Raw genomic sequence first — 23760 nt, 5'->3', positions numbered from 1 at the left:
TTTGTTACAATATTAAATTGATGGTATATATTTATATAATGTATGAATAAGTGTTTTTATATTTTAATAAGATTATTATAGTTCAGAAAGAGGAATTTAATAGCTTAATTTTTTCTTTTTAATCAAAAAATATTTTAATTTATTTTTTTGAATGCTTCAAATATTAAAAAAATATATATATAAAAAATATTTTTCGAAAAAACCATTTAAACCCTAAATCAACGTATACTTTCTCTCAAATGCACACCTAACGGTTTCATATTCTGCAAGGGCCAGTGTTCTCGGGACAATGTCCCCTCCAGGCTGCATCAAACTAGGGTTCACAATGGGTAGGTCCCATGATCAAGTGTTGATATCTCCAAATATAAGAATAGAATTTCTAGGAACATATAGCACAATTCTTTTATGTGTTTGCCTGCACAATGCTTTTTGGCAGAAAAGCAGATTCCAATTCCATACAACAGACTATTACAACCACTATATTCTTCCCATTAACAAAAACTATAGTTAGGAACTAACTAGCTTGCATTATTAACCATGAGCTTGTTCAACCATATATAGCAGAAAGAATTCATATCCTGCATAAAAATATATAAGCTTCAGAACAGAAGCAGATCCCATGTTAGTTATGTGGTTCACTTTTAATTTGTACCTAGGACAGTAAGGCCTTCCTTTATAAAAGTCACCCTCTTCCCAAACCATCCATTTCATGTTATCATTCCCAATATAGTTCCATTTAGTAAGTACTGATGATAAGGGTACTTAGGTTCTAACATTCTCTCTATCTCTCTCTCTCTCTCTCTCTCTCTCATTTTTACTCCAAAACTTTCTTCAAGAAGGATACTAGTAGAGGTCCATTTCATGCATATATTCTCAGCCATTTTCTTTTGTTGGCAAGTGGGAGGTGTTGACATAACAATGGTAGAACAGTGTACTAAGGCTTTTCCTGGTCCAACTGCATCTTTTTTTATTTTCCACCTTGTGAAATCTGCCCCCTCAATATATCATCCATTCCTTTATGTTAAAAAGAGATGTATAATATAAAGTTTTCATTTCCATTTCAGTTAAAATAAAGAGAAGTGTAATTGGAACCAAAATCATTGGTGTGCTTACCCTTGCCAGGCAAGAACATGAATATCCAGGGACCAAAAGGATGGCCATACTCTGGCTGTCTATAATAGCAGTACTGTTTTTTTTTTTTTTTTTGTGTAATCTTATATATTGAAACTCAGGCATGCATTTAATTAAAATAATTAAAAGCCATTTGAAGGCCATGGCTACATGTATATAATTCTGTGGTATGAAAAGAAACCTGCATTAGTTGCAGTGGCAATGAAGTTGTGAGAATTTACACTCCTGTTTAAGGTAATGAAAATAACTTATTATTTATGTATAGATTTGGAATTGGAATCTAGAAATATCATGGCTTCAAAAGGGCTTTGGTTGGAGGAGCATATCATTTTTTGATGAAAGGATTGGAAGAGATCATGTAGTTTCAAGGCTTGGGACCAAGATAATGGCGACTGGTTTGGCAATGTCAAGTCATGCAAAAGATACAAGATCTCATTTCCATGATTTTGTACTAAAATAGGCAAGGGTAAGCATATATATGCAGATGGGCAGATTAAGTGCGCCCATTGACACATGCTATATCCTCTGTGTTGGCAAAGAGCATATATGCATAGAATAGCTATGGGAAACCTCAATGTCACTAGGAGGATGTGTCCAAATTCTTCACTCTCTAGTTTCCATCCATGTCTAATCATTCATCAGTAAACAAGCCATAATCATCATCCTAACTGCAAATCGAAAACGAAAAAGAACCAGTAGTCCAAACACCTTCTCAGCCTCATCAAAAAGAGACTTTACGTGGGCTGGATCAGAGACATTGGCTTGGACTGCTGTAGCCTGTAGGTCGAGGGGAATCAGGTTGGGTAAAAAATACTACAATTGAAGAAGAAGCATAAGACACTTACAATGAATTCACTCTCACACAACAACTTAGGCCTATAGTTTCATAATCAAGCATCTACAAGTTAGGATGTTAGGTTACAATTTCAGTTCCATTGATTTTAACAAAAATATTAAAATATTTTTAATTTTGTTTTTAATGAGAAAATAATTTAATACTTTAAATTTTATTTTATAGATAATTTAATATTTAAGATTTGGTTAAATATAAAATTTAATCCCTATAGTTTTAACATTAAGCAATTTAGTCCTAAACATTTTAATAAATCTATAAGTTAGTCCTTACTGTTAGAATCACAATTAATTCTCCATTAAATTAAGCAAAAATAAGCAAAATGCTTTTAACTTTATTTTCAATTCGAAAACAATTTAGTTCCTGATTTTTAGTTTATTATCCAAATTCTTTTTTTTTCTTTTTTTTTATACATAACAATATAATATAATATATGAAAATATTATACATTGATAATTTATATATATATATAATTATTTATATATTACTAAAATAATAATGACAAATGGAATTTTACAAAATTATAAGACCTCATTTGTAAATAGTTATAACATTTAAATATCAGTTTGTAAAATATATGGATAATTTTTTAATTAATCAAAATTTTTAAGGACCTTAAAGTAATTATATTATATTATTAATTATTATAATTCAAATTTAAAATTTTTTGATTTAATAGGACTCATATTTTAAAAATACAGAGACTAAATTATTAATACAATAAAATTTAGGTTCTAAATTATTAATAAAATAAAACTTTTAAAGATTAAATTATTTTCAAATTAAAAATAAATTTAAGAACATTTTTATTATTTTTAATAAAATTAATGATAATTTAATGACAAATATTAACTTGTAGATTTAACTAAATTTTAATAACTAAATTATAGTTTGCTTTTTATATATATATATATATATATATATATATATATATATATATATATAATTGAAAAAAAATAATGCTACATAATTTTAGACCCCATTTGATTCATTAAAAATTAACCTGAGAATGAATGGGAATAATTATCTGTGTGTGTTTGAAAACTTGTTTTTTTAATTCTCATTTCCATAAATTAGGAAATCCGATTCACACAGTTAAAAGAATCATTACTACTCTTTTCAATATGAGAATTAAAACACGAAAATTAAAATAATTATCTTGTTAAAAGCTAAATGTTGAATCTTACTCAAATATTTATTGGAATATTTCATATTATTAATTAAAATAATATTTTTATATTTCAAATAATTAATTAAAAATAAAAATTATAATTATAAAAATTATAATAATTAGAATAACTAAAATAATTATAATAATAATAGTTAAAATAATCTTAGTAATTAAAATAAAAAATAAAATAATTAAAATATAAAACTATTAATTTTATATTTTTATATAAATAAATAAATTAAACGCTATAATTATAATTAATTATACCTAATCAGAATAAAATACAGTAAAAATATAATTTTTATATTATCAATTAAAATAAAAATTTTAAATATAATTAACTTTAATTATTTATAGTAAAAGAATAAAATATATTATTTTTATTTTTACTTATAATTAAATAAAATAAAAAAATTATAATTATAATTAATTTAAATTAAAAAAAATAAAAAAAATATTATTTTTATATTCTCTTATAATAATTAAAATTAAAAAGTAAAAATATAAAATATAAAAAAAATTAAATTAATTTTCATTAAGTACAAAATAAATTTGATTCTGATTATATTTAGAGAAAAAATCTAACTTTAATTTCACGGTGAACTAAATATAAATAAAAAATTACCATTCTACGTTTTATTTCGATTCTAGTACTCTTTTGATTTCAACAAGTAAATTAGACGGGTAAATTAAAAAAAAAAAAAGGTACAAATAGTGGCAGAGGTAAACAAATTCAAGAACATATAAAAGGAAAGTACAAGTCTCAGATAAGTAGACACACATAACATTTAGATAACGGATCCCCCATTAACCCTAATGACTTGTCCATTGATCCACTGCCCTGCATCACTAGCCAAGAATCCCACAACTTGACTTACATCCTTAGGCTCACCAAGTCGGCCTAAAGGGCAAGCGTCAGCCATTCTCTTCACTGTTTCCTCAGTTTTACCTGAAAAAAACAGCTCTGTAGCCACAGGTCCTGGAGCAACACTATTAGCAGTTATTCCTGTACCCTTCAGCTCCTTGGCTAGTATCTTTGTCATTGTCTCCACTGCTGCCTTGGAGGCAGCATAAGCTGCATATCCTGGAAGATTTGATCCAACGATAGATGTTGTTATTGTTATGATTCTTCCACCAACTTCCCGAGCCAACCTATTAGCTGCCTCGCGACAACACAGGAATGCACCCTTGGCGTTGACATTGAAAGTCATATCCCAGTCCTCCACTGTTGTTTTGGCCAAAGTGGGGTACTTTGGATCCATAATTCCAGCACAGTTTACGAGGATATGGATTTTTGAGCCAAATTCTTGCTCGGCTCTGTCAAAGAGTTGCTTGACTTGATATGGGTCTGAAACATCAGCTCTGATAGCAACCGCTTGTGGACGAGAAGCTGATGCAGCTGAGGCATTGAGCTCAGATGCAAGGAGATCAGCTTGGGTGGAACTTGAAGCATAATTGATCACAACTCTTGCACCTAGGGAGTGAAGGTGAGTGGAAATGGCACGTCCAATTCCACGCGAACCTCCAGTTACTATAGCTACCCGACCATTGAGTGGAAGGGAAGAAGATGCTACTGCTGCCTCGCTAGTAATTTCACTTGCCATGAAGAAGATTGGGTGAGTTAGCAGAGAAGAGAGAAAGAGTTGTGTTGTTTATAACTGAAGATTGCAAAAGAAAACCTTCAGATTTATAGATTACGAAGATTGAAAGAAACAATTTGAAAAGGTTTAGAGCAAATCCGTCTCCTTGGAAGATGCATCATTGCATAACTCGAGTGTCAGAATTCCACTACTGCCCCATGAATGTCTGCTATAGTCAGTGGCTCAAGAGGGGCAGCTTGGTCACTGCACCACAGGAAAAATAGAAGTCAAAGTTTGAATGAATAAGGCAGCAGTCATCCTTGAGCAAGCTATTTATTTATTGGTTGAATTGCGTCAATGCCTACGCAAAAGGGTTAAAAGATTATATCAATTAAACCAACCAAGCGTCATCAGATTCGTCATACTTTCCTTCCACAAGTTCCAAATCGAAATTGGAACCAAATAAAATTGGATCAAAATCGAATTGATTAAAATTTATATTTAAATAGAATTAAAATTGATTTGCTTAACTTTAGACTAAAATTAATCATTAGATTTAATCAAAACTAAAATTAAATTGAAATCAGAAATTTGCAATCCAGTTCTGATCCTGACCAAGTCTACTCAAACCTTCTAACTCAAAACACATATGCATTAACAAAATTCCCAAAAGATATAGTGATAGAGTAAGGAACAATAGATGAATTGTAAGAGCAGGAATTGTAATTTTGATTGAATTACTGCAATTTCATTTAAAAGGCCAAAGATTTCCCTCAACAATTGATTGTCACTGTTTTCTCAATACAGAAAATGAAATTACAAGAAAAAATAAAAATAAACCAGGAGACACTGCCCTGCAAGAGATTCTTGCTCCAGCTCACAGCCCTTTTTCTTTCTTTGTTCATTCTGTACACCTTCCTCTCCGCTGCTGCCCCATTTTATTCTGGAATTTGAGCGTCCCTTTTTCTGTTAGCATCTTCAGGTGTCACTCCCTCCTTAATTCCCTCTAACAGAAATAACTCCCCTTCAATAACCTTCATATGCAAGCTTCCTGAATCATCTGTTTTCCCTACTTTTTGTCTCCTGAAATAAACCCCCAGTTGCTTTGGGCCTGCAATCACCTTCTCTGGACACCCACCAGATAGAAAATAGAAAATCCTCAATAACCAAGGGCATTAATGACTCATTTTGCATGCTCTAGAGTTGTTATTAGAAAGAGAAAAAGGTAGAATTATTAGACATGTCAAACACAGCGAGAATAGCAAGTAACAAACAAAACTAGAGAGGAAAATTTTATTTTCTTTTAATCTTTTTTTTCCCCTAACAAGGTCCCAGGGCTCTACAACCTTCACATCTTGCATGCTCCAGAGACCAGAGTTGCTCTTCTGGAACCACTAAATATCAAGGAATGGAGATTATTTCATCTTCTCCCAGTAAATCATATTAGGAGATGATAGATAAAAGAGAGGAATGATTGCTAAGCTTACATTGTCAAAGCCCAAGAAATAAGGAGAGTGAACCCCAGCCACGCATTTATGGAATCAACATCAAGAAGTTCACCAAGTACTTCAAGACATTGTTAAATCTCACGAGAACCAATTTCCAGAATGAGATAATCCAAGTTAGAGACAAATTGGCTGCCGAACCTTGTTTTAGACCGGAAACATTGGTCTAAACAAAATAAGTAAATCAAATCAAATCAAAATCATACTTCCAATGATTTCAATACCCTATTTGCAAATTTTCCTTCAAACTAAGGATAATTTGGTGCTGGAGTTCCAGGCTTTTTCCATGGCATATTTTGTCCAAAATCATCCCCAAACTTCGTCTATTCAGCTTCTGCATTGCAATGGCTTTTCAGGGCACCGCAAGAGCTAAGTGACTTGCATTCTTATGTGTGTAATAGGGCCAGAATTCATCATGTAAATGCACCGACTGAAGTTGGCGAAGCCAATTCTGCTCAGCTGCTAGAGCAGAAGAGATTGCTCCTGGAGGATCTATGGCAATGATTATTCCAGGTCATCCTAATGGAACACTTCCTTCACAGTTTTCCCTTGGCCATCTTTTTTGTCTGGTCGAATACTCCCTAATAGATACGGTAAATGAGGTATGTAAAAGCAATATAAATATGGATTTTGTCATTTTGATTGAGAAATTGAAATTAGATGTAGTCGATTCACAAATAATAATAATAATAATAAATCAGAAATTTACTATTTATTTATTTTTTTAAATTGAAGAAATTGATAAATGGATGTTTCACAAATCAATTGAGGTGACTCGTAAATAACGTGGATAAGAAATTACCTGTGATCTCTATGGGAAGAAACACCATATTTGTATTAACAAATGAAAAGGCAGACAGCTTGGAGGGGACTTGGTCTGGCCATGGACAACAAACAAAGAAAAAGAATTATCAGAGAAATCTGCCTTCCCACGAAAGTTTCTGAACGAGATTTTATAAAAAGCCAAGAAATCTTAAAATAAAAAAAAAAAAAAGAGGGATAAAGTTCTTCTTAGCCTACAGTGACTAATAAGTGGCAGGTGATTTTACGAGCTGATGCAGATTCTTCCAAGAACATAACATGCTCTCAGATCCCTTGAAATCCTTGTTTCCAACAATCTTCCTGCAATTTTGCTTACCAATAATCTCTACATGAACAAACTCCACCTTCAAAATGATGAAAGCGGTATGCGTCTCGTACCACAATTGTCCGATTTGAAATCGTTGATACAAACTTAATCCATGTGTGGCAATCAATACAGACACGAAGATTCTTCATTACACGTATGGGAATTGGATCTGACAAACTAAGAAGTCCAAATGCAATAGCCAGTTTCTCACTATGAATATATACAGCTGGATCCTTCTGCTCCTGCTCTACATCATTTAACAGGCTATATCTATCTTGCTTGTAACCAATTTCAGCTGCCCTTTTATTCAGGTCAGCTAAGAATTCATATATTTTATCTGCTAGGGGATGGAGCTTATCACCAACAAAAAATGCATGAACTGAGTTCTTAACCTCAATCCAACTACGACCAGGCTCTTTCTTCACACCTTTGTCTTTCATCATCTGCCTGGTCTGGTCCCTACAATCCCAATTCCCAGCCACTGCATACATATTTGACAGAAGAACATAAGTTGCTGAATCTTCAGGTTCCAATTCCATTAGATGAAGAGCAGCAAACTCTCCGATTGCTGTGTTCTTATGAACTATACAAGCACTTAAAAGGGTTCTCCAAACCATTGCATCTGGTTCAATTGGCATCTCCTCAATAAATTTTTTTGCTTGGCTCAAACGACCAGCACGACTAAGAAGATCCACAACACATGCATAATGTTCAGGCTTAGGCACTAAGCCATGCTCTTTGCTCATGGATTCAAAGTATGCAAGACCCTGATTGACCAACCCCACATGGCTACAAGCTGATAGAACTCCAACAAAAGTGACATGGTTTGGTAGTGCACCTACCTGTTTCATTTCTTCAAAAAGATTTACTGCTTCATTACCACATCCATGTTGAGAATAGCCCGTAATCATAGCATTCCAAGAAACTTCATTTTTCTCAGACATCTCAAAAAACTCTCTTTTGGCATCATCAATGCAACCACACTTTGCATAGAGTGTAATTAAAGCATTAGAAACTTCAATTTCCAAATCAAATCCTGTTTTTATAATCATGCAATGGATCTGCTTCCCTTGCTTTATATTGGCCATATTGGCAGCGGCACTAACTGCAGAGCCAAATGTGAATAAACTAGCTTCTACATTAGCTCTTTTCATCCGAACAAAGATCTTCAGTGCTTCCTCACAGTATCCACTTTGTGCAAATCCAGATATCAATCCATTCCATGATATACTATCTTTGGCATCAATTTTTTCAAATGCCAAGTATGCTTCTTGAATTCTACCACATCGAGCATAAAGGCTAACAAGTGCATTGCCAATTGAAAGATCTTGAGAAAAACCAGAGACATATGATTGGGCATGAATTTGTTGTCCTTGATTCAGTGCTTGAATACCAGCACATGCACTGATTGCACTTGAAAAGCCTATGTTGTCTGATTGGATCCCTCGGTTTAGCATTTCTTCAAACAGTTTAAGAGCTTCAGCAAATAAATCATGTTGTGTGTACCCTGCAATCATAGCTGTCCACGAAACAACATCTTCCTCAGTAAGTCTTCTAAGAAGCCCTCGGGCAATATCTAGTTTTCCATGCTTAGCATACATATCTATAAGCACACTACAGACATACACATTAAACTGAAAGCCAGCCTTCATGACTTGAGAATGGATTTGCTCCCCTAGATCAAGAGCTCCAAATGATGTGCAAGTTCTCAAAATACTCGGGTAGGTAAATTGATTAGGTATAAAGCCTTCAATCTGCATTTGTCTAAATACCTGAACTGACCCGCTTAAATCATTCAGCTGCCCATAAGCCACAAGCATCACATTCCATAAAACCACATTTTCTGTTTGTGTGGTGAGAAAAAATTTATGGGCAGTCTTTATATCGGAACATTTCACATAAAGATCCAGCAGAGAACCTTCAATAATAATGTCTATACACATTCCTGCTTTTATCACATATAAGTGTAGCTGTTCTCCCTTAGAAAGTGCTCCAATAGATGCACAAGCACTAATGAGACTTGCAATTGTAACACAGTCTGGTTTCAGGTGATCAAGTTGCATTTTCTTAAACAATTTCAAAGCCCTATCACTGCATCCCTGCTGAGCAAGCCCTGAGATTAATGAGTTATAAGAAACTTCATCCTTACTCTGTATTTTGCCGAAAACTTGTTCAGCAGACATGAAGTTCCCTATGCGGGAATACAATGTGATGAGAGCATTGCACACATATGTCTCCAAACAAAATCCAAACTTGAAAACTAGGGCATGAAGCTGCTCCCCAGTATCAAACAACTCTCCTTTGGTGCAGGCACTTAAAACACTAGAAAATACATAGGGAGTAGGGAATATTCCTGATATATGCATTTCATAGAATAGACGAATAGCTTCTTCTCCATATCCATTCTGTGAAAAACCAGAGATCATAGCTACCCAAGAAACACTATCCTTGACGCACAACTTATCAAAAACCTTTCTAGCGGAATCTATAAACCCATTTTTGGCATACAAATCAATCAAAGGATTACACGCAATAGGATTATTTACGAACCCGTGACAAATCATCCTAGCATGAATCTGCTCAACATAGCAAAAAGCAGTATTACCACCTCCACAAGCCCTTAAAACACTGGCAAATGTAACTTCACTCGGATTTACATTTTCCTCTAACTTTTGCGAAAAGAGAGACAATACCCTGCTACTCATTTTCTTTGCAACAAGACCAGATAATACCTTATTCCAAGTAATCACACCTCTAGTAAGCATATCATCAAAAACCTGAACTACACTATCCAAATCACCTTCCGCAAGATAAAAATCAATAAGCTTATCGCACAAAACTCTTTCTCTATCAAAACCCGCCTTCAGAATCTTCCCATGAAGCTTTTTGCATTCTATTAAAGACCCAGAATTCAAAGAGAAGTCCAAAAGCCATAGATATGTTTGAGCATTCGCGCGAACTCCATGCTCATCCATCAAATGTAAGAATTCAGTTCCTCTAAAATGCCCTTCATTTCCCTGGTCAGAAACTTCATCGAATGCATCATAAGCTAATCTGGGTCCACTTAAATTCCTACTGAAACACTGTAAAAAAGAAAATAAATGTTCAGTAAACAAAACGATAACTCGTATATGTGAATTCCCATTCTGTTGGATTCTGTAAGTAAATAAACACCACCATGCTGGATTCTATAAAGATTATGTGACTCAGTTTATTATAATTCCAAAGAACTCATTGTACAAAATGAAGTGTAATCAACAAAGAGGAAACAAGGGGTAGATATGATTTTGAAGCTAAGGCTCTGTGCAAAGTAAATGAAATGAATATACGGCGAATTGGGTATTACCTTCAGGGGGATCTGGGCGGGGTTTAGAGTGAATGGTGCCTTGAACTTACGCGGGAAGTGAAAAGGAAAGGATTTTGAGAAGGACCCTCTAAGGGACATTGGGCTGAAGTGGCTAAAGCTCATGCCTTGGTGGGTTTTGAGTTACCTAGCAATAGCATTGATATGCGGAAAAAAAAAATTCAGAGAGCTATGGATCACAAAGCTTTGGTGCTTTGGTGCTTTGGGCTTGTTGATTGAGAAATTAAGCCATTGGCGCCACCATCGCCATAGACATGAAAAGCATGCTTGTTGATTTTATTTTTTTCCCTTTACGGAAGATAACGTTGAAATTTATCATTTATAAAATATTTTTTCTTTTTCCTTTTTCTTCTATTTTTCATTTTTTAAATATAATATTTAATATTCACATTATTTTCGAATATTGCATTTTTCCATTTTTTTTATTACAACATAAAGGTCCGATAGGCAAAGATACATCAAGTCCACTAACAATCAGAACTAAGAAAAACCGAGTCTAGCAAATACAAGAAAAGAACAAACCAAACCCATAAACTAATCAACCCACAAACCAAATCACCAAAACCCTTACAAAATTGCCTATTGTTGCAATCGCCAGAGCTTGAGTAAATTTGGGAGGCCAACACCACGATAGCTTCCTTAGCCGCGTAGGACAATCGACTACTCACTGAAAGTCTCCACTTTTGATATCAACCTAGCCAAACGTTGGACCTCAATAATAACAAACCACCATCAACGACGCCGCAAGAGACGATAGGGCAAAACTGATGGCCTTTCGGGTCTCTTTTAGCCTAAGAGGAGAGGGGCCTACAATTAGCATTTAAGATAAGCTCATCGAACTACGAGTTATCCTTCTCCAAACATGCATGGACTCTCCAAGAAGACAAAGGCCACTAACTTCCATTAGTGATGCTGCTCCATCAAGCCATAAACACTACAAATCTAAGGAAAACTCTCTCATTTGAACTCTAAATCTGTAGAAAAACAATAAACAGAAACCCATTTACTCTCAAACCCAATAATAGAGAGCGCAGGCCACAAGGTTGAGACAAAAAATGTCGACCTTTTCTCCCCAGAAGAATAGGGGAAGCGCATGAAAACCAGAGTAGCTCTTGGCTTGTTCAAGAGAATCAAGCGAAACTAGAGAGAAAATGTCTTCTGTACAACTTAAGAGGGAAAAACCTTACAAAATCAATAAATTGATAGTAAATTGTCTTTTTTCGATAGTGGTCAGCCTTGAATGGTGAATGATCAAATTATTAATAATTAGTCATTAAAATTGAATAATAAAAAATTAATATTTTTAATATTTTATATTTATAATTTTAATTTATTAATACTAAGTTTTAAAAATTATATAATATAAGCGGGTCAAGATGGGAATTCCTCCTTCCCTTCTCACCCCTGGAGAGTTTTGGGGTAGGGGGAGACAAAGTGGATTTCCTTACAAGAATTTTCTGAATATTTTTATTTAATTTTTATTATATAATATAAATAAATTATAAATTAAAAATATAAATTTTAAACATAATTTTAATACTATACTTATATTTTAATTAAAATTATAATATATAAATATGTAGAAATAAATTATTTTTTTAATAAAAAAATTAATATATTACCATATAAGATAGGTCATGAAGATTCGAGATGAGAAGATATTATTTTCATTTTCATTTCATGTAATATTAAGATTAGATAAAAATAAAAAATTAATTAGATGCAAATTGAATAAAATTAAAATCGAAAATAATTGTAATCCCTAATACAATATGTAATTTGCTTAGTTCACAAATTCATCATTTTATTTATACTTTTATATACTTTATAAACAGATGGATGTAAATAAATTAATGGCATTTATATCCCTAATTGCAGGAGGCTGGTGTCAAGTTGAATTTTTTTTTAATTCCTCTTCTGTATATAAAAAAAATGGCATTTAAAAACATATAATAATAATAATAAATCTTGTAATTTTTAAAATTATAAAAACAAAACAGATAAATTACCTAAATAACACCCCGGGGTTGCCAACGGTTAAAAGTTAAAATTGAAAATTTCTTAAATTTTATTTGGTATTAAATTTTAAATTTTAAAATTTAAAATTATTTTTTTAAATAAAAATATCATTTTAAATATTATTAAAAAAATAATTTAAAAAAAATTATTTTATTATTTTAATATTTTTATAATTAAAATTAATTAAATTTAATTTTTAATTATTTTTTAACATCCTATAATTAAAATATTTAAAAAAATAATTTTTTCAACACACTGTTAAATTTCTTGAAACACGGAACAACTATTCTAAACGACACCGTTTTGCTCCTCCTTCTCATCCCGCTAAACGCAGCACACAAGAACGAACTCGCTGCCGCGAAACCCTAGAACCCGAACGAGAAGAAAAGAAACCCAAATATGGCAATCGCCCGAACTGGAGTCTACGTCGACGATTACCTAGAGTGTAAGTTCCTAAATTTTGTCTCATTTTTTCAGAACCCTTTTCCCCCCATTTTTCTGGGTGAAATTAAATATGAGATTAATTTTGTTCCAATTTTGTTGACCTGAATTTGAATTTTAATTTGAATAGATGCAAGCACATTACCGGCTGAGCTTCAAAGACTTCTCAATACTATCAGGGAACTCGACGAACGATCCCATTGTAAGCCCATATACGTATAATTCGTGTTTATTTACATTTTCCGGTGCATGAATGTAGAGGAATTTCGTTTTTTGGATTTTCAGTGATTTTTTCCAATAAAAATTTCTAAAACACATCTTTTATATCTATACGTAGTGGTGCATGTATATTGATTAAGTAGTGTACACTTACATCTATGTATGAATATACATTACATGGATGCTTGTAAATATGTTGTAGAATTAGCATTGTTTGTTTAGTTTTTCTAGTTTCATTACAATTTTTTCCGTGGTTGTAATGTATGTATCAGTATCCTTGGAATTACATGCAGGCAGGTGTGTGTGCATGTGCTTCACATTTGTATATTATAAAAATTTAAATCTTTTTGGATTTGGCAATTTTATTGTCCATTTGATGGTGATACAATTACATATGGATATATATTCATACAAAATTTAATACCTAGTCATCTACATCACATTTCTGTGATTTTATATGTATAAAAAACCATTTTCTTCCCTTTTAAGTGTGCAGATGTCTAATTTATCTGTTTGTGTTGTGTGGGTGGAAGCAATGATAAACCAAACCAGGCAGCAAACAAATTACTGTTTGGGATTGGCATTACAAGGCTCAAAGAGAGGGAATGGTACTTATAATAACGGCAATAATGAAGAGGATGATGCTGTTGAGAGAATGAGAAAGGATATGGAGGCAAATCAGGATAATGCATTGAGTTTATGCACTGAGAAGGTTTTATTGGCACGGCAAGCTTATGACCTTGTAAGTTTTCTCCATACTAAGGCCTTTAATCAGTTGACATTGCAATGTATTCTAGATTTTATGTAAATTGCTTTGGCATTTTGGATTTTTGTGGTATAAAATGGTGCTGGGAAAAATGGACATTTTCCTCATGTAGTTCAAGGTTATGTATTAGTCTCTGTTAATACAATGTTTAGTTATTGACACTATAAATTGTTTTCAAATATGGAGCTTAGGTTTGGAAGGTAAATTAATGTATATTGAGCAGTATCATTAATCATTAAGTGGATGATACAGTATTATATTGTGGTTTTTTGAAGTTGCAGTTGTTGCAACTTGAAAATAGCATTTAATGCCTTTTGATACAATGTTGATTTTCTTTTGGAGCTCTTTTTATGAAAATCTCTGCCATATGATGATATAGTATTATATCTCTCTAATCCCCTACTATTTTCAATTTTATCATGTTACTTTTATTTGGTTCTGAACATGTCCTATGTGGTGCTTTGGTCTTACCAGCCCTTCACACATATAAAGCCAATTAAGTGTTATAACATTACATTAGTGAAAGAACAACTATTTTTGGTTTACTGCAATATAATCTAGAGTCAGTTTTGTTGGTTCTGTTTATTTTACAGCTTAACTAGTTGTTGGTTTTAATAAACCTACTGTGGCTAATCCTTATCTTTTTTATTTCTTGCAGATAGACAGCCATATAAAACGACTGGATGAAGATCTGAACAACTTTGCTGAAGATTTGAAGCACGGTACAACAAATGCGATTTATTTTCATGCCATCTGAACACTCAACCCAGAAGGCCAGAACAGCCCCTATCTAGTGAAGTTAAATTAATGCTTGGCCTTTTACCTCAATGCAAATCCTGCAAACACCCCATCCCCAACCACACGCACCCCCACCCCACCCCCAAGCTCTTTGAATGTTTTAATTATGGGCAATTTTTCATCATGAACCATTTGCTCAATTTCATATAGTTGTTCAAGACTAAGTAAAATGGCTAATTTTCTGGGAACTCAGCGCTTCTGGTAGCTTATTGAACTGCTCATGTTCTTTTGCTCGCAGTCTTTATGTTTTGCTTTTGCCTTTTCCTAATATTGGCAGAGGGAAAAATATCAGCAGATGAGCCAGCAATACTTCCCCCGCAACCTATACTAGTCCCTAAAATTGAAAAACGCAAGTTCTTTTATGGAACACCATCAAAAAGGATTGATTTCAGGGAGAGGGAATGGGATCGAGAACGTGATAGGGATTTTGAGCTCATGCCACCTCCAGGGATTAAGAAGGATTTCAATGTCTCTGTTGATGTTGATCAACCCATTGATCCAAACGAACCTACCTACTGTGTCTGCCACCAGGTTCTGATTTTTTCCTACTTTATTATTATTATTTCAGTTTTAAAGTAAACTCCTCTCCTCGGAGTTGCTTTGCAAGTTATTTGGTTTTGCATAAAAGCTTTGGTATATCTACTAAACTACTATAATGGTTGTGATCATTTTAGGTGTCCTTTGGAGATATGATTGCCTGTGACAATGAAAATGTAAGTGGATTTAGCTTTGCTGTATCCTTCTTTTCTTCTTTTTCTAAAAGTATTTTTTTTTAATCTCTGTGTGTTGTACGTTAGAATAAGATAATATTTATGGGGTTAACATTATAAACTGATATGGTGAAAGTAAAGATCTTAAATTGTGTGCTTAACTAAGTGTACCTCAGTATATGATATGGAGAAATTTTGAGTCTGTTATGATTTCTTTTCTCATTTGTGAACTGAAATAATGTTAATGAGAGCTGGGACAGGTCCTTGAAGTTGTAGGCGTATCCAGCTTAAGGTAAATATAGTGACATGTTCAGGTAGACTTGGTAAAGTAGTAAAATGGGTTAGTTAAATGCTCTCACTCCTACCTTTTTTGGTAGGGGCTAATAAAATATGTGCATGTAGCTTATATTTTCAGCAGAGTACTGGTGCTGTTTAGAATCAAGGAGGAGGGAGAGAGACAGAGAGATCATCTGGAATCGAAAAAAGATCATGGGGTCTTGTTACAAGTGTAGATGCTCATTTTGAGTTCTGGAATAGTTTTTTTGTTTTATCCTTTTATAGGAACAATGGATAGTCGTGACTGTTTCATGCATACATTACTTATTTTGTGATATTTTTATTTTTTTATTTTTTTTTCTGTGTTAACGTACTCAATGTCCCATTACAGTGCGAGGGAGGTGAATGGTTCCACTACGCATGTGTTGGTCTGACACCAGAAACGAGGTTCAGGGGAAAATGGTATTGTCCAACCTGCAGACTGCTACCTCAATGTCAATGATAATATGTACATGAATTTCATTATTTCAGCTGCTTTCTTGATTTATTCCCTCTTGTTGGCAAACACGAGTATTATGATAAGTAATTTAGTCAAATAGAGCCAAGTTCTGTTGCAAGTAACAACTCTCCAATTTCAATCCTTCATAGTCCACTGGTTCAGCTTTATCCGAATTTACAGCAACAGTGTTCTGGCAATGCCTTCAATGCTACTGGTGTGAACTATAGGCATGTATACAATGATAACAAAGCTTGCTTGCCACTAATATTCAGGATCATTTTTTGGTGTTATTGCACTTTTTTTTTTCCCCCTTTCTCTGCTTTTTGGGGTGTGTTTGGAGCAATCTTTAATCCAACTAGACCGGTTCATGGCCTGCATCAGATCTGGACTGGTCCAATTTGGGATCAAAATCAATCGAAACTGGATTGACTAAAATCAATTTTGGACCGGATCTGGCCGTCTAGTCTCCTTAAATCTTTGACTGAAATCAACTCGGTAATGAGTTAATTTTCGGATAAATGGATCTGAAATCGCAGTCGGAGAGTTATCCCTGCAAGTGGCTATTGCAAATTGGACCACTCTTCATCTTTCTTGGCACAACCTTTCATGGTAACAAAATGCTCGAATTCATTTCGTTGAGGATTAGGGTTCAAAAAGAGGCAGTAGCTTGAAAAAAGAATGAATCTTCACTTTATTTTTCATCAGAAAATTACGATTAACCTGCCGAGTTCTTCATAAATACACGTTAGGTTTTAAGACAGGAGTGCCGGGAGAAGGGCTTCACGGTCATTTCGTTTTGTATGATTTGGCATCTTGAATAAGAGTGCGGGAAACATTACGAACTTTTTTCTTTCGAGCGCCAAACTGTGCACACGAAGTTTTTGCATAAATGACGATACTACCCTCAATCATCTGCCTCTACTGCCAAAGAAGAGAAGGGCTAACTTAAGGGCACGCGATCCAATGGAGATTCCATCTGTGCATACTGTAAATTGTTTTTTTTTTAATTAAAGCAAAATTTCATTGATTTTAAATTAATTATATGAATTAATGAGTTTTTAATAAATATTATTAATACCATTTCAAAATCATAGAATGGTAATTATCCATTAAAAAAATTGAAATGATTAATTATTAATTATATAATTATATGTATTTTTATATATAATAATTATCATATTAATTAAAATATAATTATGATTTTATTGTAACTTTAACAATGTGATATTAAATTTTATTATTAATAAATTTTAATTTAGTGCTTGTGTGATTTATATGAGAATAAAAATTTTATTAAAATTATCATAATTTTAACAAGTATTCATTTCTATCACAGAACTTTATGTGTCTATCTATTTGATAAAAAATTTTAATTTAATAATATTAAAATTATTTTTAAAATTATGAAATTTGGATGAAAAAATATAAAAAAAAAATTGTCTGAAAGCAATAATCTAGTGAGAAGATAGAGTTGTCCAACCATACAATTACAAATGTGCGTGGAGGCCACTAAACAAGGGATAGCGGCGGAATTATAGAGAAAGATTTGAATTTCAACGTATTCCTACTGCATAAAAACAAGAAACCCAGAAAAGGAAATGCCCTAGGACAGCCCCAGTTTATATTTATGATTCATATTCCTATCCTTTAGACTAAAGAAAACCCTAAAAACTCAGCTGCCTATACATTACACACACACTATTTTAGTTTACACATCTTCAATAAACACTATTTGATTTGGGTTTGCTTCCAAATTCTTTTCTTTTTCTTGTTTTTTTTTTTTTTTCAATTTCTTGAATTTGGAATCCCCTGTTTCTTGATTTCAGTAAACAAATATTATAGACTATTGAACACTGAGCAGAGCATTTCCCAGAAGAAGAGGCAGCAAGAGAGAGCTATTCAACAGGTATATCTGTAATTGTGTGCTCTAGTTCTTATTTTTCTTTTATTGCTTTGAGAAAAAATACGAGTTACTCATCTGCTGCTTTTGAGTTAATGTACTTTATGTCTTTAATGTCTGTTCCTTTGTTTATTTTTGTGCCTTTTAGATTCATTTGTGTTATTTGCAACTCGGTATTCTATAAACCCATTTGCTAATTTGAAACTTTGATTTTTGAACTTCGTTCACAGAAAGCAATATTCTTTTGTGTTGAATTTCTGTACTCCTGGTTTTCTCTTCGGATTGCGCTTTGTGATCTGTCTTGGATAAAGAGTCTTTTCCTTTGGTTTTTCTTCACATTGAATATTTTTATTCCATCTATTTAGTCCTGAGAAAATGAGAGAAAAATATCAAATCTTGCAGAGTCTTAGATTTTTCACTGAAGGAATTCTCAACTTTTTCTGAATTTGACATATCTGTTGTTAAAGAGGTAATCTTTAGGTGTAGAATTGGACATATTTGACAACACGAGTTTAATCATGAAATAATTCCCACTTTAGTAACCCAAATGTAGATACTACATTTTAATTCAATAACCAATTGGGAAATTTGTTTTCAGTTTAAAAAATGGGTAGGAATCTCAGTCCAATTCTTCGGCAAGAATTGGCAAATCTGGACAAAGATGCTGATAGTCGTAGATCAGCAATGCGAGCACTGAAATCATATGTGAAAGGCTTGGATTCTAAGGCAATTCCAATCTTTCTTGCCCAAGTTTCTGAAACCAAAGAAACCGGTTCTTTATCTGGGGAATACACTATCTCACTCTATGAAGTTCTTGCCCGTGTCCATGGAGTCAACATCGTTCCTCAGATTGATAGCATCATGGCTACCATTATCAAGACCTTAGCTTCAAGTGCAGGGTCTTTTCCTCTTCAACAAGCATGCTCCAAAGTGGTACCAGCAATTGCAAGATATGGCATTGACCCGACAATGGAGGAGGACAAGAAAAGGCATATAATTCACTCTCTTTTTAAGCCTCTTTCACAAGCTCTCTTGGGTTCGCAGGAAAGCCTTACTTCTGGGGCTGCTCTTTGCTTAAAGGCTCTTGTAGACTCAGATAACTGGAGGTTTTCTTCAGATGAGATGGTGAACAGGGTCTGCCAGAATGTAGCTGTTGCTTTGGAGGAGAAATGCACCCAGACTAACTCGCATATGGGCTTAGTCATGGCTTTGGCTAAGCATAATGCTTTAATAGTTGAAGCATATGCAAGATTGTTGATACAATCTGGATTGCGAATTTTGAATGCAGGTGTTCTAGAGAGTAATTCTCAAAAAAGGTTGTCTGCAATTCAAATGGTCAATTTCTTGATGAAGTTTTTAGATCCAAGAAGCATTCTTTCAGAGGTTGACTTGATAATTGAGGAGATGGAGAAGTGTCAGTCCGATCAGATGGCTTATGTGAGTGGGGCTGCTTTTGAAGCTTTGCAAACTGCCAAAAAAATTTCCACAGAGAAAGGATCAAAATTCGAGAAGAGTTCTAGTTCAGTTACTGGCTCAAACTTTGGTAGAAGAGACCACAAAGGAAGGACTGAATTTAGTGCTGGAAATCATTCTCCAGCAACTATATCATTATCACCTGAATCACAGACACTTGATTCCTTTATTGAATCACCTATTTCAACTGCTGAGATTTCTCACAATGTGGAGTTTGACCGCCAGAGTGTGAACCGAAAACTCTGGAGATATGAGAATGGAGTGGTGGATGTATCTCTAAAAGATGGTTTGCTTTCAGATTTGGCTCATGGAAGTCCAATCCATGATGCATCATCTGGTCACTCTGGGAAATATGAACTTACTGAAAATGCAGGAGATCACACAGGAGATTTTTCAGGGTTCTTGCCAAGAACTCCTAGAAATGGACTAAGAAGTACCACTCCCAGCCCTCTGGTAATTGTTCTGATACATGTTTCAAGAGTTGCTTGCTTTGAATAGTTGAATTAGTTTCAAGGTTTTTTGACCTTTCTACTTGCTGGCGTTGCCTTCATTTTCTGGTTTTTCTTATGAAGTGGATATTTCTTGCCTATTGCCCTTGGAAGTAGGATTTTTTATGGATGAAAATGATTGCCATTTTTGAAACAATATTCACATATTAGGGAGCTCATAATTCAGATAATTTTGACTGTTGATATTCCATATACTCATTACTGTTACCATGTTTTGTGCTTACGGCACTAGTTGAAGCATGGAACATATTGAAATTTGCCAAACATTTTTTTTTTCCATTATTTATGCAATTAGTTGTGATTACTAATACAAATCATATTTGCTTCTCTCCATTTTTTTAGAGGTCACGTTCTCATACAAATGTTGACAACATTAACATCTTCACAACTCCAAGAAAGCTCATTCACTTTCTTCAGGACCCGAATGATGTGGATTCAGACTTCTCTGAAAAACTAAGCAAAAAGTTTAGAAGTCCATACTTGAGTAAATTTGATTATAGTCCAAATATGAAGTTGAATAGAAATGGCTTTCAGCATAGTGTGGGATATGAGGTTGAAGATAATAGAAACTCGTGTACTGGTGAGGAGCAATTCCAAGACACTTCTGAGTCAGTGTCATCAACAGATGATGCTCCAGGTGATGCTGATGTGCAAGTGTCCCCTGAAGTGGTTACTACAAATAAAGATGATACTTCACGATTTCACAATAGAAAGAGCCATTGGAAGAATTCTTATAGGTTGGTTGTCAGTCTGTTTTTTGCTCTTCTTGCAGTTTTTACCTCATTAATGTGGGCAGATGATCAGAAAGAAGGTCAATATCTTGTTCCAACTTAATTAATTCGTTCCTGTATCAAAATATTTTAGCACTGCTTTAGGTCACCGTTGAGAATCCTCTGTTTTTTTTTGTACAATGTGTAGTCATTCCAACAATTAGTTGGATGTTTAATGTGCTTTATGTAGAAAATTTGTTTAGCTTGTCTGAACATGATCTCTCCTTTTAGATGTTTGAATGTATTTTGAGATGTTATGTTCAAGTTTAAATTATTGTTATGGAGGGAAAGGGGATAAATGCAGGAGCATCTACACATCCATGAGTTGCTTTGGGATTGGGGGTGGCTGAGAGATGGAAGAAATAGTGCTCTCTTGTCACCAGATGCATTGTGAGCTGCAAAATTTTCATTTCACTCTATAAGATGTTTCTGTATACCAGCCTATACATGATACATTACTTCTCATTAAGAACAAGCAAGTTCGTATTTTCTAGCACTATTGAGTTCTATCATTATTCAGTGCTTAGGGTTATGTAAATGCTGTCTACCTGTCCAAACATCTCCAGGACTCGAAATTACTGGCTTAAGCATTGTTGATTGTTCTACACAAATAAATGAATACATGCCACAGCTTTGGTGGCTTAAGCTGGGACAAAACATGTATAGTTTATTGAACCCATCCCTTGCTATCACAACTGAGTTTCTTCTACTCTGTTTATGAGGAGAGGGAAAGCATTTTTCAGCATAGAAAAGAATGGAAAGCAAGATTCAAGAGTAAACTGAACTCATTAAACGATAACTTCGTTAAGTATATCCAATAAGTTTCATAGACAGGATTGGTTTGGCAAGTCTCACAACCAAGCTAATTTGGATCAACTACAACAAACTCTAAAATATTTTCTGGGGTGAACCAACTATGATACTTAGCTAAGGTGGAAATATCAAATATTTTCGGGAATGGACATTTTACTGGAATGAAGCCTTCAACGAGATCGGAAAAGGTCTGAACCCGAGTAGTTCATGATTTGAATGTTTAGATTCAATCATACATCTGAGGAAAAAAATGGGAAAGGAAAAGAAAAGGGAATTGAATTGAGTGATTAAGAAGAAGACCCTGTCAATGATTGTGAAATCCCGAGGTGCACTGGTGTAAAACCTTTTAATTTGCTCAGTTAAGCCCTTATAGTTGTCAGTCTCTTCACCGTTCATTTCTTCTCCACTCCGTATTTGCCTGCCTCTCCCATTTCTAGCATCCAAGGCAGATCCTCTGAGACCCAGAATATCTCATAGTTCGCCAGAACCATGTCCACTTTCGTGACCAAGGTCAGGAGAAACTATGCTCAAATTTGACAAGAACATGGACCTGTTAAAGAAATTTGATCCCTCTAACCCTTATACAGAAGTCGTTTCTGGTATGCTTACTGTTAGATGGCTTATAAGGGATCCCACCAACTGGACTGATGACGATTTTGAGTTTGAGACTATGAGCTTTTAGCCTAAGGTGTCTTCTTGGAGACTCACAATGTGTCTTACTTAAACCATATCCTCTCTATCTGTTCCTATGAGTGCAACCCGCATTCCAGAAGTTCCCACTTCAGGAATGCGTAAAATTCCAAGCATCCAAATTGAATCTCTTTAATAGCATGAACAGCCCAAAAGTTTCAGCATTACTTCCAAAGTTCAAGGCTAAGAATACCCCTCCTTGTATGACAGGATTACCGTCTTTCCCTTCTGAGACGGATGTTTGCAGCAGCTCAAATGTACCCCCATGCCACATGCGCCTTGTATTATGTGATCAGGCCACTTGGAAGCGTCCAGGTGGCTGTACTCCCATTCCCCTATCTCATCTTGGAAATGCAGCTATCGCTTATATTTTCGTAAGTGACTCCATCCCCACTGAATTCTCCCTCCAAGTAGTCCACATTGATCAGTTGGTATGGGATTGAAGCTACAGATGGGAGTGGTAATTCTCTCTTCTTATTACTGCATTGAACAGAAATAGAAGGAAGGTAAGAAAGAAAATGGATTTGTGCTGGGGGGACTTGTGGAGGGGATAGAAGTAAAGTTCATTGAAAATAGAGAACTGGAAGCCATAATTAAATGAAAGTAGGGAACTGGAAGCCATAGTTAACCCTTCATTTCAATTTTGTATTATTTGGTATCATTATGCAGAAGATAGAATATAACGGCATACCTATTGAATATAATTTAAAGAGAAAAGGATGTTATGGGCCCCACTTATCCATGTCTTGCATACGGTTGGATGACTCAGCTAGTCCTTTTGGTTGGTTCTAATTTAAAACTAGTTAGATATTTTGAAATATATTTTTCCATTATTTGTTGAAGTTCTTGACAATTGCTCCTATCTAATTCCAATGTTGTTAGCCAACCATTCAGCCTTATCCTTTCAGATGATAGAAAGAAATTACCTATGTTATTGTTTTACCTTTTCAGATTTACACATCTTGCTGCCTTTTCTTTCAGTCTCAATGTAACATAGATAACAAATGCACAATTTGATGCTGATCTTGTCTGCATTACCACTTTATTGATTTCTAAATTGGTTTACACTACCAAGATTTTGCAGCAAAACACTTGTTAGATGTCCTGTTGTCCCAAAATAGTCCAAGAGGGGGGTGAATTGGAC

General features: G+C 34.1%; 4 protein-coding genes and 1 pseudogene across 6 annotated transcripts; 2 read left to right on the top strand and 3 right to left on the bottom strand.

Annotated features, from left to right (window-relative positions):
- Positions 1 to 3765: 3765 nt before the first annotated feature.
- LOC110652392 (NADPH-dependent aldehyde reductase-like protein, chloroplastic) lies at positions 3766 to 5233 on the bottom strand. Its single transcript, XM_021807977.2, has one exon. It carries the CDS (start codon positions 4757 to 4759, stop codon positions 3944 to 3946), a length of 816 nt encoding a protein of 271 aa, XP_021663669.2. The 5' UTR covers positions 4760 to 5233; the 3' UTR covers positions 3766 to 3943.
- A 228-nt stretch (positions 5234 to 5461) lies between these two features.
- On the bottom strand, positions 5462 to 11961 carry LOC110652408 (pentatricopeptide repeat-containing protein At4g13650). Of its 3 annotated transcripts, XM_058146630.1 has the most exons (5): positions 10716 to 11961; positions 7261 to 10452; positions 7043 to 7117; positions 6223 to 6821; positions 5462 to 5861 (listed from the first exon to the last, which is right to left on the bottom strand). In XM_058146630.1, exons 1-2 carry the CDS (start codon positions 10836 to 10838, stop codon positions 7375 to 7377), a joined length of 3201 nt encoding a protein of 1066 aa, XP_058002613.1. In that variant the 5' UTR covers positions 10839 to 11961; the 3' UTR covers positions 5462 to 5861; positions 6223 to 6821; positions 7043 to 7117; positions 7261 to 7374. The 3 variants fall into 3 exon arrangements, with proteins under 3 accessions (XP_058002613.1, XP_058002612.1, XP_058002614.1); XM_058146629.1 differs by having other exon boundaries at positions 5462 to 6821; XM_058146631.1 differs by lacking the exon at positions 6223 to 6821.
- Positions 11962 to 13033: 1072 nt separating this feature from the next.
- Positions 13034 to 16751, top strand: LOC110652401 (PHD finger protein ING2). The gene is made up of 7 exons (XM_021807989.2): positions 13034 to 13197; positions 13324 to 13395; positions 13946 to 14154; positions 14837 to 14900; positions 15254 to 15507; positions 15651 to 15689; positions 16354 to 16751. The coding sequence occupies exons 1-7, from the start codon at positions 13152 to 13154 to the stop codon at positions 16462 to 16464; spliced, it is 795 nt and encodes a 264-aa protein (XP_021663681.2). The 5' UTR covers positions 13034 to 13151; the 3' UTR covers positions 16465 to 16751.
- Positions 16752 to 18059: 1308 nt separating this feature from the next.
- Positions 18060 to 21384, top strand: LOC110652382 (protein SINE1). The gene is made up of 3 exons (XM_058146628.1): positions 18060 to 18367; positions 18960 to 20305; positions 20686 to 21384. The coding sequence occupies exons 2-3, from the start codon at positions 18968 to 18970 to the stop codon at positions 21175 to 21177; spliced, it is 1830 nt and encodes a 609-aa protein (XP_058002611.1). The 5' UTR covers positions 18060 to 18367; positions 18960 to 18967; the 3' UTR covers positions 21178 to 21384.
- Positions 21385 to 21475: 91 nt separating this feature from the next.
- LOC110652418 (protein NDH-DEPENDENT CYCLIC ELECTRON FLOW 5-like) lies at positions 21476 to 22746 on the bottom strand (annotated as a pseudogene).
- Between the last annotated feature and the right edge of the window lie 1014 nt (positions 22747 to 23760).

The sequence above is a fragment of the Hevea brasiliensis genome, chromosome 5 (genome assembly GCF_030052815.1).
Source record: "Hevea brasiliensis isolate MT/VB/25A 57/8 chromosome 5, ASM3005281v1, whole genome shotgun sequence".
Classification (NCBI taxonomy): Eukaryota; Viridiplantae; Streptophyta; class Magnoliopsida; order Malpighiales; family Euphorbiaceae; genus Hevea; species Hevea brasiliensis.
This window is presented reverse-complemented; position numbering and strand designations above follow the sequence as displayed.

What these genes read in the sequence shown, in the direction of transcription:
- LOC110652401 (XM_021807989.2), top strand. Translation starts at nt 13,152, where the DNA reads ATGGCAATCGCCCGAACTGGAGTCTACGTCGACGATTACCTAGAGT. An exon ending in CACGGCAAGCTTATGACCTT is followed by an intron (nt 14,155 to 14,836) that starts GTAAGTTTTCTC and finishes TATTTCTTGCAG; the next exon opens with ATAGACAGCCATATAAAACG. An exon ending in CCTACTGTGTCTGCCACCAG is followed by an intron (nt 15,508 to 15,650) that starts GTTCTGATTTTT and finishes TGATCATTTTAG; the next exon opens with GTGTCCTTTGGAGATATGAT.
- LOC110652408 (XM_058146629.1), bottom strand. Translation starts at nt 10,838, where the DNA reads ATGAGCTTTAGCCACTTCAGCCCAATGTCCCTTAGAGGGTCCTTCTCA. An exon ending in CCGCCCAGATCCCCCTGAAG is followed by an intron (nt 10,453 to 10,715) that starts GTAATACCCAAT and finishes TCTTTTTTACAG; the next exon opens with TGTTTCAGTAGGAATTTAAG.
- LOC110652382 (XM_058146628.1), top strand. Translation starts at nt 18,968, where the DNA reads ATGGGTAGGAATCTCAGTCCAATTCTTCGGCAAGAATTGGCAAATCTG. An exon ending in TGGTAATTGTTCTGATACAT is followed by an intron (nt 20,306 to 20,685) that starts GTTTCAAGAGTT and finishes CCATTTTTTTAG; the next exon opens with AGGTCACGTTCTCATACAAA.
- LOC110652392 (XM_021807977.2), bottom strand. Translation starts at nt 4,759, where the DNA reads ATGGCAAGTGAAATTACTAGCGAGGCAGCAGTAGCATCTTCTTCCCTT.